The sequence below is a fragment of the Porites lutea genome, chromosome 4 (genome assembly GCF_958299795.1).
Source record: "Porites lutea chromosome 4, jaPorLute2.1, whole genome shotgun sequence".
In the NCBI taxonomy this organism is placed as follows: Eukaryota; Metazoa; Cnidaria; class Anthozoa; order Scleractinia; family Poritidae; genus Porites; species Porites lutea.
In genome coordinates, this window is record NC_133204.1 from 48602604 (window position 1) to 48614358 (window position 11755).

Here is an 11755-nt window from a genome sequence, read left to right on the forward strand (position 1 = left end):
AATCAAGTATTTTCAGTTTTCCCACAGAATGGATCCCCAACAGCCAAATAATGGATTTGGACGACTTTCGAAACCTCGTGGAAGCGGTGCCGTTTTCGCTGCTTTGCTTGTGGTCGCTGTCAGTGGTGCTGTCCACATCGGGAACACAATCGCCTTTTCTTCAACCAAGGAAAGCAAAGATGTAATCCTTTTTATGTTCTTTGGAGCCGCTCTTCTAACCCTAAGTTTAGTCCTTAGCGAGTTAGTACGAAGAGTGTGTCTGGTTAACGAAGAAAGACGACACAGGCACACTCGATACCAAGGAAGTTGGAAGAAACTTCTCAATTCTACTTTCACTTTTCGATACGGCCATTCTATTTTGGTCGTTGGTGTTGTGTCGTTTCTGACGGTGTCATCTTTTGTCTTGTACTACGCCTTGTACGAAGATTGCAAGACCTTCTGTCGATCAGAACACTGGGTACTTTTCTCGTTGAACTGCTTCTTGGCCCCTCAACTTTTGTTTCTTGTCGGGTTGCGAGAGCCTTCTAGCGTGGAAGTATCGCAGATCAACGAGAGAGAAAACAAAAATGTGGCCGATGGTCTTGCTTGGAGCTACTATTTTGGCTATTTGAAGCTGGTGCTACCGCATCTTGAAAAGCAGATCGGAAGATCAACAGCTTACATGTACAAGATTACAAAGAAAAAGCTTTTCATATTGATTCCAAAAAACTGCTTCACCTGCAATGAAATTAATAACGCAGACAAAAGAATTAAGAGTGATGGAAATCTCGAGCCGTATGAGAGACACCGAGGTGGGATATCAAGGCGACGCTACCAGCACACCGTGCACCAGATAGAGATGCCACGCCTTGGTGAAGATCCCCATTACTTGGTTCTGGAGTATGCCACCCCATTGATGTCCCTCTACGATATGTCTAAGCACCCAGAGTGTGGACTGAGTCGCCAAGAGCGAGATGAACAGGTAACTTAATTAATCCAAAACATACAAACATTTTAAGTTAATCAAATATTATTTCGTATAGCCTTTCCTTTTGTAGCAAAATGTAGCACTCTCCACTGCCCCCAATGGGCCATTCCATTTAATATCAAACCCCTGCTCCCATTGATGAGGTGTTTTTGGCCAGACCCCTTCACAAAATTTTTCCTTGGGTAACCCCCTTCAGAAAGTAACATTTTGGATAATAATCACCTTCAGAAAAACCTCTCTCCTTGTATTGACTCCCTCCAAAAATCTCTAGGTTATTCCTTCTGAAAACATGATCTTCTATAAGAAGGAATGGATATAAATGGAAAGAAGCAAAACTGATTTTACATATGATACTGTAATAACACATAAAAATTTTAAATAAGGAGAAAGTGAACTTTGAAAGTATATGGAAACAAAAACTGTTGAAGTTGTGATATGAAAGAAATTTGAAATGTAAAAATAGTATAAATAAATACAAATGGAAGAAATAAGGAATGTATTACAACGAAAGATGAAATGTAGGTATTAAAATACCTAAGGGTTCAATTAAGAGTTTTGCCTCTCTCAATGAGGTATGCTTCTCTAGCTTTTCACATACTTTCTCAGTATTACAAATACGAGTCAAATACATTTCTGGCGGACAAACTTCATGCACATTCCAATCTACAAGTGAAACCAGACTTATTGCCCATATCACATCAACTGTAACTGTAAAAACGTCATTTACTTAGTACATGGTACAATAATATGCAACCACTACTTTAAACAGTACATTGGAAAAACTAAACGACGACTTAAAGGCCATTTCCCCTTTTCAGGGGAAGAACGTTAATAAGCCCCCCTCCCCTCCTTTAATTATTCTTCACTAATAAATGATAGGCTGTATCAGTAATCAATCATGACTGTAAACCTTTATGTGGACTGATCCTAGATCGTTTACTAAAAGTATTCACCCACTGGAAGTTCAGATTTGTTGTTGATCCTCAGGTGCACGACCTCTAACTTCTGATACCGAGCTTTTCCACTTTGGATTCTAGTTCTTTATGGAGAACTGATACCATCGTCTGTACTAAATTAAATAAGCCCCCCGCTTCTATTAACCCCCCCCCCTCCCAGGGCTTATAGAGGATTTACGATAACTCCTAAGAAAAATGTTAAACAATGCTTACGCAAAGTTTGGAGGGGGAGCAATATTATTGGGGTGTACTGTGAGAGTGCTAAACAGGAGTATTTGTCTGGTTTTTGGGGAAACCAAAACTTTAATAATTAAAATTTTGATTAATTAAAAAAAAATTCAATAATTAAAATTTTGGTTACCCCAAAAACCAGACAAATACTCCTGTTTAGCACCCCCACAGTATTATTATTAATTTCCTTCAAAATGCTTTTAACCCTTTTGTTTCAATAGGTAGTTCTGTTTTATCGCAAACTGAAGGAAATCTTAGAAGGTTGTAAGGAATGTAAAGGGAGGTATGAATTAGTGCTCATCTCCGGGGAAGTCGAGGATGAAATTGCAGATGTGTTGGTACCAATGCTTCAATCATGATGTGGATCAGGGATGAAAGCTGAGTGAAATCTTCCTGAGTGGTAACAAGAACAGTGTCCCAGAAGGATTTTGATCCTTTCCAGCTGTGTTTATAGATAGCAAGCATGGAAATGTACAAATGCAAAGTATTTTGTTTGGTTAACAGTTTACTGATAGGTAGCTTCAGGCTTAGAATTCCCCTAAAGAGTCCCTTTTTTGTGGGGTGGGAGGGGGAGGGAGGTTAATTATGTCCCCAGTTTTACAAATAAAGGAGTATAATAAAGTAAGAAGCCATGTTGTGCTTGGCTTCGACACTTTTACAGGTTCTATCAATCCTCAGAATCTTTGGGCCAATACAGTCAACATATGGTAACTTTATGTAACCTTTGAGAAGGCATTTCACTTTTAAGAAGAAAGGGACATTTGAAGATAATAGAGCCTAAACAAGCTAAGAAATATTTCAAGACAAGTCAATTTTAATTACTTCAAGTAAAATAAAGCTTCACACACAACCGATTCTTGTTTACTCTAGGTTAATTTAAGGCTAGTTTCTCACGCAACATGATTAACATTGATTGACATGTTTGGCCTTTCTCAAAGCTCAAGAAACCGCAAGCTAGCCAAGTCAGTTTTAAGGATGGTTTTCAAGTCGCTTGAAACTTTCTTGAATCGTTTCAACTTTCCGAATTTAATGAGATGCAAAGTAAAGTTATTTGAGATTTTACTTAGGCCTTCACACATGAATTTTTGGTTAAGTAAAACTTAGCAGCTCTTAAGTCTTACTTAACAGCCTAGTGTAAAGACAACCAATTGGCGAAATATTTTGCGGTTCTAGGCCCCTACATTTAATTTTACCCTCAAAACCAAAGATCTCAGTCTTAACGTTTTTTAGCTAACTACCAGGAAATTGAAATAACCTCTTAAGCGTCGCTTTCAGCTTGTACCTTAAAAATAAAACTTGCGTTTCATGTTACAGGTCAAGTATAAGATTTGATTTAGGATCTGAGAAAAGTTATTTTACCACGTGTACTGCGCGTACCATTAACAAAGAGGAAACCAGTGTAACGGCGTGAAAGGATGCAAGTTATTGACTTCAACCGAGTGCCCAAGTTGGTCCTCTCTCCCCTGAAAAAAAACCTGGATTCACCCTTTTTCTCTAGAGGGCCGCACAGTTTTCCAAGCCAACTCTCAGGCACCATCTCCCAGTGATATCGTTTCCAGGCAGGAGACTTCACTTTTTTGTTTGTTTCGGTTTGTTTTCTGTCAGGATGCTGAGCTAATTATCTCTCTTAATCTTTGGCAGAAATGTTTCAGCGTTTTCACAGGTTTTCAGCTTCTCTATCTCTTATTTACCTTCTTTTCCTTGCTTCGCTTGTCTATTTTTGACATCTTTTCAGCACGTGTTTTCAGGCGTATAAGGTGTGAAAGGTAGCTACACCCATGCGTTCAAAGTTGAAGGCACAAAAGCAATTTGGAATCGTTATGGCGAAGAGAAGAAAAAAAAAACAAAACAGCAACAACAAAAGCCCCATATTTTTTATTTGAAATTCACGGGTCTTCGTTGGTGGTCTAAGCCACCCACGAAGGAAAAAAATGAGTAATTATGGGAAACAAAATCAGACAAATCATTCTAGTATTTCTTATTGCTTTGATTTGTTTGTTATCCTGGTTATTATAATTAGTTTTATTCTTATCGACTTCTTCTGGTTTTCAAATTTTGGCACCAGGCGCTGTAAATTCGAGCATATTCGGTAACTGTTGCCAATCCATCGTGTTGCGCGCGGCCAATCACAAGTCATGAACTGAAAATGGGGAATGCCCTTTATTTTCAAGCCCGATTTCAGCAGCACCTCAATTTTCAAAGTTAAAAACAACGAATTTTCAGTTTCCTACAGGATGGATCCCCAGCAGCAAAATAATGGATTTGGACCAATTTCGAAGCTTCGCGGAAGGACTTCCGTCATAACTGCGTCATTTCTGATCGTTTTGTCTGGTGCCGTTCACTGCGTTTACTTTAAAATCGCTTATTCTTCGGAAGACAAAGAAGGCAGAGTCGAATTCCATTTTCTGCTCTTTGGTTTTGCCCTTCTCATTCTGAGTTTCGTCCTCGGCGAGCTTGTGCGAAGACTGTGTTTGGTGAGTGAAGAAATTCGCCACAAGGAGACTCGATATAAAGGAAGTTGGAAAAAGGTTTTTACTTCCACTTTCACTTTCAGACATGGCCGAACTGTTCTGGTAGTTTGTATTGCTTCCCTTCTTTTTGTGTTTTATTTCTTGTACGAGCATTGTAACACATGTTGCCGTTCAGAATACGCGATCCTTTTCTCGCTCAACTGCTTTCTTTCACCACTTTTATTGTTTCTTATTGGCTTACGAGAAATTTCTAGCGTGGAATTATCAGAGATCAACGAAAATAATAACAAAAATGTGGCTGATGGTCTAGCTTGGGGCTACTATTTTGGCTACTTGAAGATGGTTCTTCCAATTCTTGCTGAGAGGATCGGACAGACGGATTACAAGTACCTGATTCCGATCCACAAGCTGTTTATTTTGATACCCAAAACATGCTACATATACGATAGCATTGAGAAGGCAGACCATAGAATGAAATTTGTTGATAATCTCACCTTAACTGTGAGCAGTCGAGGTGGAGTATCGAAACTTAAGTACAAAACCAGCGTGCACCGAATAGAGATACTACGCCCAGATGGAACGATTAATCCGGAACCGCCTCATGTGGCTGTAGAGTATGCTGTTCCCCTGAGGTCCTTGTATGCCATGTCTGATCCAAGGGAGGGTGTAGTGAGTTGCCAAGAGCGAGATGAGCAGGTAATTCTAAATCTAATGTCAACATGTTAAAAAAATTCCCCTATTAGCATGAGGCCTCTTTTCCCTGGCTGTATTTAAAAAAAATGTTGCGGGGCAAAGCATTCATTCTTTGGGTATAATTATGCAATACCGTAAAATTCCAAAAATAAGCCCCCCAAACCGGTAACACAAAAAGACCCTCCGTTAAATTGCCCCTCCAAATATAAGCTCCCCAGGGGCTTGTACTTGAAAAATTTCCCTCAAATGCAAAGTAAAACGAAGCAAAAACAGTAAATTTACTTCCAACTATAAGGCTAGCCCAATCAATTTTGAAACGCAAGTTTCCCTCCGTAGATACGCCCCTCCGAATATAAGCCCCTCCAAAAATAAGCCCCTCAAAAGGGGCCTTTGAAAAATATAAGTCCCGGGGCTTATTTTTGGAATTTTACGGTAAGTCCTGTCATTTGGACAGAAGTCCTTTAAACTCTGCGATGAAAGGCCTCAAAGTGGCCTTACTTGTCCTCTATTTTTATCAAATTTAAGGAGATTGATTTTAGCTTGGTAAACATCTCCTACAAAATTGTCAATCGAGACTCAAGTACATACTACATTGTACCACTATCTGTCTTTTCACTAACCAAGAGCCTACTCAGGGGCATAGCCAGCCCATAGAACTGTACGCCCGGGCCAACAAATTTTTGGTTTGATCACTCTACCACTTATGTTTTGTTGGGGCGAGCTAGCTAAAAAGCCCAAGAGATCAAAGTGTTGGTGAGGTCAGTGCATACTAGCCATGCGTGCAATTTTCAGGATATGTGGAAATAAAGGTGCTGGTGCGGCCGTGCTTATTTTAGGGGTCAAGCTGTGATGCATGCAATGGTGTATCTGTCATTATTTTCTTGAAAACAAGGTACAAGTATGACAATGACAATACGCCATTTCTGAGTTGCTTCAAGTCTATGTTCCAAAGTGAGGCTTAGCGTAAAGCCATTGATACGAAAATTATTTTTTTTATTTTTATAAGCAAATAAAACTCATTTTAGAACAAAGGTTTTGCATTTCGCCTCACTTTGAAAGTGACGGTTTCTTGAACTGAGATTAAATTTAATGGCTTATTATTAAATTCAGTTTTTGTAATTATAATTGGAATCAGATCAAGGCCTCAATTTTAATAATTAATATATTATTGCCATCAGCTTTGACCTAGATTATTCTGGATATCACAAAAACCTCATCCAATAGGTTTTTTTTTATTTTATCACCACCCACAAAGTTTCTGTGAAAGATGTCCTGCCTTTTTCACAGAGAGGTACAAATGGCTAATTGAATTTGGATTGGCTCACCCGGAAAAAAGGGCCATGGACTAGTTTTGATTCAGATGCCAAACATCATACGAGACGAGCCAAATGCATAAAGTTTTATAGTATTTATAATTGTAAATGACAATGTATTCCCTCCCCTTCTGAATTAAGTTCAGCTGGAAAAATAATGGCATCTGAATCAATGCAACTGACCTAAATTCAAATTTGATTTGGCTTGCGTGAAGTATGCTGTGTCTGAACCTGGTTTAAGTACAATGGCAGCAACAATATTTTTATGGCCGAATATACAACAGCCTTTCTTGGCCTTGTATAAGTTTTGATAACTATCTCTATTAAGGGCGAGGAGGGTCCATCAAGCAGAAGAGAAAAACATTTGTTCTGCATTAATTTTAATACAGCTTCAAATATTATTGTGTTACTTATAAACTCTATCATATTTCTAAACAAATGCTTTGTGCTGATAGGTGGTTCTGTTTATCCGTAAACTGAGAGAAATCTTGGATAGTTCTGAAGAATGTCGAGGGAAATATGAATTAGTGCCAATTTCAGGAGAAGAAAATCAAATTGCAGATGTGCTAGTACATATACTTCGTGATGAACATCTACAGCTGAATCAAAGAGCTGAAGAAGCTGAGTAAACTTACTGAATGAGTGATAGTAACAATAGTTCCCTATGCTAATACTTAGTATTTTATTAATTTGACTACAACTTAACTGAAAAGTAGCCTCTAATATAACCTTGTGACCTCAAACATACAAACACTTTCCTTCACCTACAACAAAGATTAAAAGTTTTGGAAATTGTCTTGGGTGATCATTTCGGGGGTGAAGCTACATCAAAGGCATTCATTGTGAGTGGGACAAGTCATGAATCCTACACATTGGGGAACTTTAAATTACATTTTTAAGTCGTTAATAAAAGAAAAAAAAAGGAACACCAAAGAAAAAGAGAGCAACGGAGCCTTGAACCCGGTTCACTACATTAATATTTTATCTAACCACTACACTAAAGATTAAGCAATCAGTACCAAAAATCAGCATAATTTTAAATTGTGTCTAAATACAGCTGTCTCTTTCTCCTCTCTTCACAAGAGAGACATTTGCAATTCAGCCCCAATAATTCCATAATGATGATGTAGATTTGTTCGGATTGTGGCGTTAATGTCAGTGCTGATCTGTTGATGTAGTAATTTTATTCTTTTATCTTTTGTTTAAGAATAACAGACAAAACACAAAAGGCCACAAATATGATCAAATGTAAATGCCATATTCCTATAAGTCATTATTTCTGGGATGTCTTCTTTACAGGAAGCATTTGACTTTTGGGCTGCTTTCACAGAATAACTCAAAACTTTACAATAATATTGACCAGGAGGAACATATACTTGAACAAATTTTCATCAAAAATCCTATGACTAACAGATTAATTATGTAAGCATTGACTCACCTCATTAGTATGGAATTGTTTGGGCCAAATTGCTGATGATGTCTCTCCCGCAAAACGGTGTCCAGTGGCAAGGGGAGAGGAGAGATATTTGTGCTCGCATGCTATAGTATTAGTATGGAGTTTCCCAAACAATGAATATAATGAATGTGATGGTAGTTATCAGTAACTCTTCCATGCAGGCAGTTCCTTTTTCAATAAGGTGATTGTGTAGTCAAGTTGCAAGGTCAGCAAGCCCTAAGATACATTGTACTCTAGCATAGAAATTTATGGCCTTGTTGTCTCCAGCAGGCTAGTACAAATTATCCACAGCACTGGCCAAATTTTTCAAAGCACTATTCATGGCTAAACGTTTGCATGTGCAATGTTGACCTGTCTTGTAGTACAGCCTTTTCTATTGGCCATGCCAGTAGACATTTGTCTAGCCTAGAACAACTGTTCAGAGTTCACTTGATTGGGTTCTGTTGTCCTGCAAGGTTAGCACTCAGTATATTATTCTTGTAAAATTTTCCCTCCCTCCCTCCCTTTGGAGTCAAGGTTTGGGCTTTGTTTTCTGCTATGCCATCAAATAAACTAGGGACACTCCTTGGTGGTGCAGTTAAGTCTTTGCAGCGACTTACACCAAGCTTGCTGGCCACGTTTTCCAGCACATGCTGTATTGTGTTCAGCTCGTAGTTCTGGGGAGATAAGTGAGGTTCTTTGGTCACGCCATCGCCGCAAGTCACACAGGCCAACCTAGCCCAAGGCAGTGCTCCCCCATTAACGCCAACTTGTCATTATTTGCACTATAATTTAGTTACTCCGCGTTTAACATGCATCATAAAGGAGCAGAGACATCAACCTATTAAAAATATTAGTTATCTAGGACTCACAGAAAAAATACTGAACTCACAGAGTCAGTTTCATTTCAGATTTCAATTCTTTGCTTCTTAAAATCACACAGGCATTTTAGCTTTCTGAAAAAGATCAAGAATTCACTGCATGATATCTTACAATCTGAAGATGATTATAGAGAAATATAGTCATATATTTCCGCATTCCATTTTTTCTTAATAATATTGTTAAATTAAGTTTTAAGTGGGTGTCCATAAAGTGGGGTTCAACTGTACTTGAAGCCAAAATGTAATAAAGATTGATGCACTCAAACTCATAGTCTGCAGTTGGTCATTTTCTTCATAATTATAATAAAATGATTATGAATAATAAATTATATCACAGGAAATGTCATTTCAAGTTTATCAGCTAGACCACACACTATTGTTTGACCAGGCTCGACTGGTGAAACACCTTCTGGGGTTCCCGTCAAAATAAGGTCTCCTTCTTCTAGTGTGATGCTCTGACTGATGTAACTTATCAGCTGAGGGATCTTGAAGATGAAATCCTGTGTATTGCCATCCTGTCTTAATTCACCATCAACTTTCAGCCACAAGTGAACATTATCAGGGTTCGCTATCTCTGCCTTTGGGATGAAATCACTGATGGGTAATGCAGTATCAAATCCTTTAGCAAATGTCCATGGCCAGCCAAGTTTCTTGGCAGCATCTTGAATATCTCTGGCAGTCATGTCAAGAGCAAGTGCATATCCGCCGACATGATCCATTGCATTTGTTTCAGAAACAGATGTGGCTGTTTTACCAATCACAACACCAAGTTCTACTTCATGATGTAGCTTCTTACACCCTGGAGGAACCTGAAAATAAAGTAGTGTAAGCTGACGCTTATAAGCGCTGGACTTATACATCTTCATAAGTTAAAATACACGGGGAATCATTTCTTAAAAGTCAGGGGGTCAGTTTGAAAATCTCCTAAGCTTTCTCAAAATGGCAGCTCCCCTCCCCTCCTCACAGGTAATAATGGCTGAGTCAATTCAAAGCATGCTCATCCCCCCCCCTTAGGCATTTGTTGGACATTTGTCATCTTGCCAGTCCTGGCAGTGGGGAATTTGTCAGAAAACCTCTGCCCAAGGGTGGGGCATTTGTCAATTCTTCCAGGAGTTAACCTCATTCCTTCTTTGATATTTCACTTAAAAATGTGCCTATTTAGATAGCTTTAGATATTTCTATAAAGAATTTTTTTAATAGTTTTGCTTTAAAGAGATCTGCATGGTTTTCGCTCCATCAGTTCCCTATCCAACAATATTTTTGCATCTATCTAAGAAATTGCTTCCTGCCATCGTGATCAGTTTTCACATGAAGGAAAAATGATCAATATATTGTTTGAAGAGTTTAAAGGAAAAGACATTTTTTTGTGCATAAAATTATGGTTGAGGCAGAAAGGCCTAGAAAAGCTTTGCGAGATATAAATTTCCTGTATTGAGTGATCAATGCGACAATAATATTAATACACTGACGAAACAGTTCCATCTTGATGAGAAAATACTCATGTTAAGCTCATCCTTCACTTTGTTAAACGTCTTTGAAAAAAAGAAAGGTATTATGTAAAATTCTAGTTTATAGTTCTGTTATTGATATTAATCAGATGGATGTAATCTTTTTTGCAATAAATATATCCAGTGGCTATGAGCAACTTGCGTAGGGCGCTTCATGCGTTTTGATCAGAGTTTTAGAAATTTCCCATAAATATGGTATTTGCAGCTTATTTACTGGAAAATTCAATTTTGGTGTTGTCCCGGGGCGTGGAATTTGCATCCTACTTTTAAGCCCCACCGTGGGGCATTTGCAGCTTTTCCAGAACAAAATGTCAAATGCCTGGGGGGATGGGCATGTTGAGAATTGACTGAGCCATAAACGACCCAGTGTCAGGTCCAGGGGAGGGGCCTGCCCCCCTATTTTTAGACCGGACTCCCCCTTATCTCAGGGTCTAAATGTCCGGCCCCCGCCCTTATCTGTAGGTCTGGATCCGCCACTGCGACCATCCCCTTTTCTTAGGGGAAGGGGTGATTGAGATGGGGATTTGATTATATTTCAAATAGCAGGTTTAAGTAGACATACTTTCGCTTTCTACACCTGCTCTTTACTTTACTATTTTTGTTCTTTTAAAACTTTTGGGTATTTTTACATTTCGTGGGGTATCGCTACAAGTTTGGGTCCCGCGCGGCTCCGGAAAGGGGCTGTCGAGCCACGGCTGCTGGGTATGAAGGTGACGCTAAGAATTATACGACACACATCTTGATCTTTACGATGAATGATATTGTTGAAATAAGATTTACCTTGATTTTGCCTCCTTGCTGCAGATAGCTCGATGGTGGTTTCAAAAAGATCAAGGGAGTTTTTGGTACTGGGTTTCCTAACTCTGCTGCGTGCTCCCTGGAAAGAACGCCGTGAATAACAACAGTTTAAACTTAAAACTAACTGGAATACTACGTCCAAAAGTTCACTTCCAAACCTGAAATTTCTACCAACTCCTATTATGTTCCGCCCAAACTCCGTAAATCTTCGAAGATCGCGTGTGGCCGCCATTTTGGATTCGGTGGACATTGTGGACCAATCAAAAAGAGCCTTATATTTTACACAGCGTTACCCAATGGAAAGTCTTGTACTATCCTAATCTCTTGGCCGTGGGAGATCTGGGTACGAGATTAGTACTATCCTTGTCTATGTGGCCGGTGAAAGGGGACCGCCTAAATTAAAAGTGGACGGGAAAACGAATGTCCCGGCAGTACTTGGCAACTATTAGCCTGTTGGTCCAACGCAGACGTTCTTAGTAGAGGCTCGTCACGCGTTCCTACC

The 11755-nt window shown here is 39.1% G+C and overlaps 3 protein-coding genes across 3 annotated transcripts; 2 read left to right on the top strand and 1 right to left on the bottom strand.

Annotated features, from left to right (window-relative positions):
- Nucleotides 1-2692, top strand: LOC140933904 (stimulator of interferon genes protein 3-like). The gene is made up of 2 exons (XM_073383577.1): nt 1-961; nt 2376-2692. Exons 1-2 carry the CDS (start codon nt 29-31, stop codon nt 2511-2513), a joined length of 1071 nt encoding a protein of 356 aa, XP_073239678.1. The 5' UTR covers nt 1-28; the 3' UTR covers nt 2514-2692.
- A 1662-nt stretch (nt 2693-4354) lies between these two features.
- Nucleotides 4355-7830, top strand: LOC140933901 (stimulator of interferon genes protein 2-like). Its single transcript, XM_073383573.1, has 2 exons — nt 4355-5321; nt 7087-7830. Exons 1-2 carry the CDS (start codon nt 4389-4391, stop codon nt 7258-7260), a joined length of 1107 nt encoding a protein of 368 aa, XP_073239674.1. The 5' UTR covers nt 4355-4388; the 3' UTR covers nt 7261-7830.
- A 265-nt stretch (nt 7831-8095) lies between these two features.
- LOC140933914 (uncharacterized) lies at nt 8096-11563 on the bottom strand. The gene is made up of 3 exons (XM_073383586.1): nt 11412-11563; nt 11236-11332; nt 8096-9756 (listed from the first exon to the last, which is right to left on the bottom strand). Exons 1-3 carry the CDS (start codon nt 11501-11503, stop codon nt 9274-9276), a joined length of 672 nt encoding a protein of 223 aa, XP_073239687.1. The 5' UTR covers nt 11504-11563; the 3' UTR covers nt 8096-9273.
- Nucleotides 11564-11755: the final 192 nt, after the last annotated feature.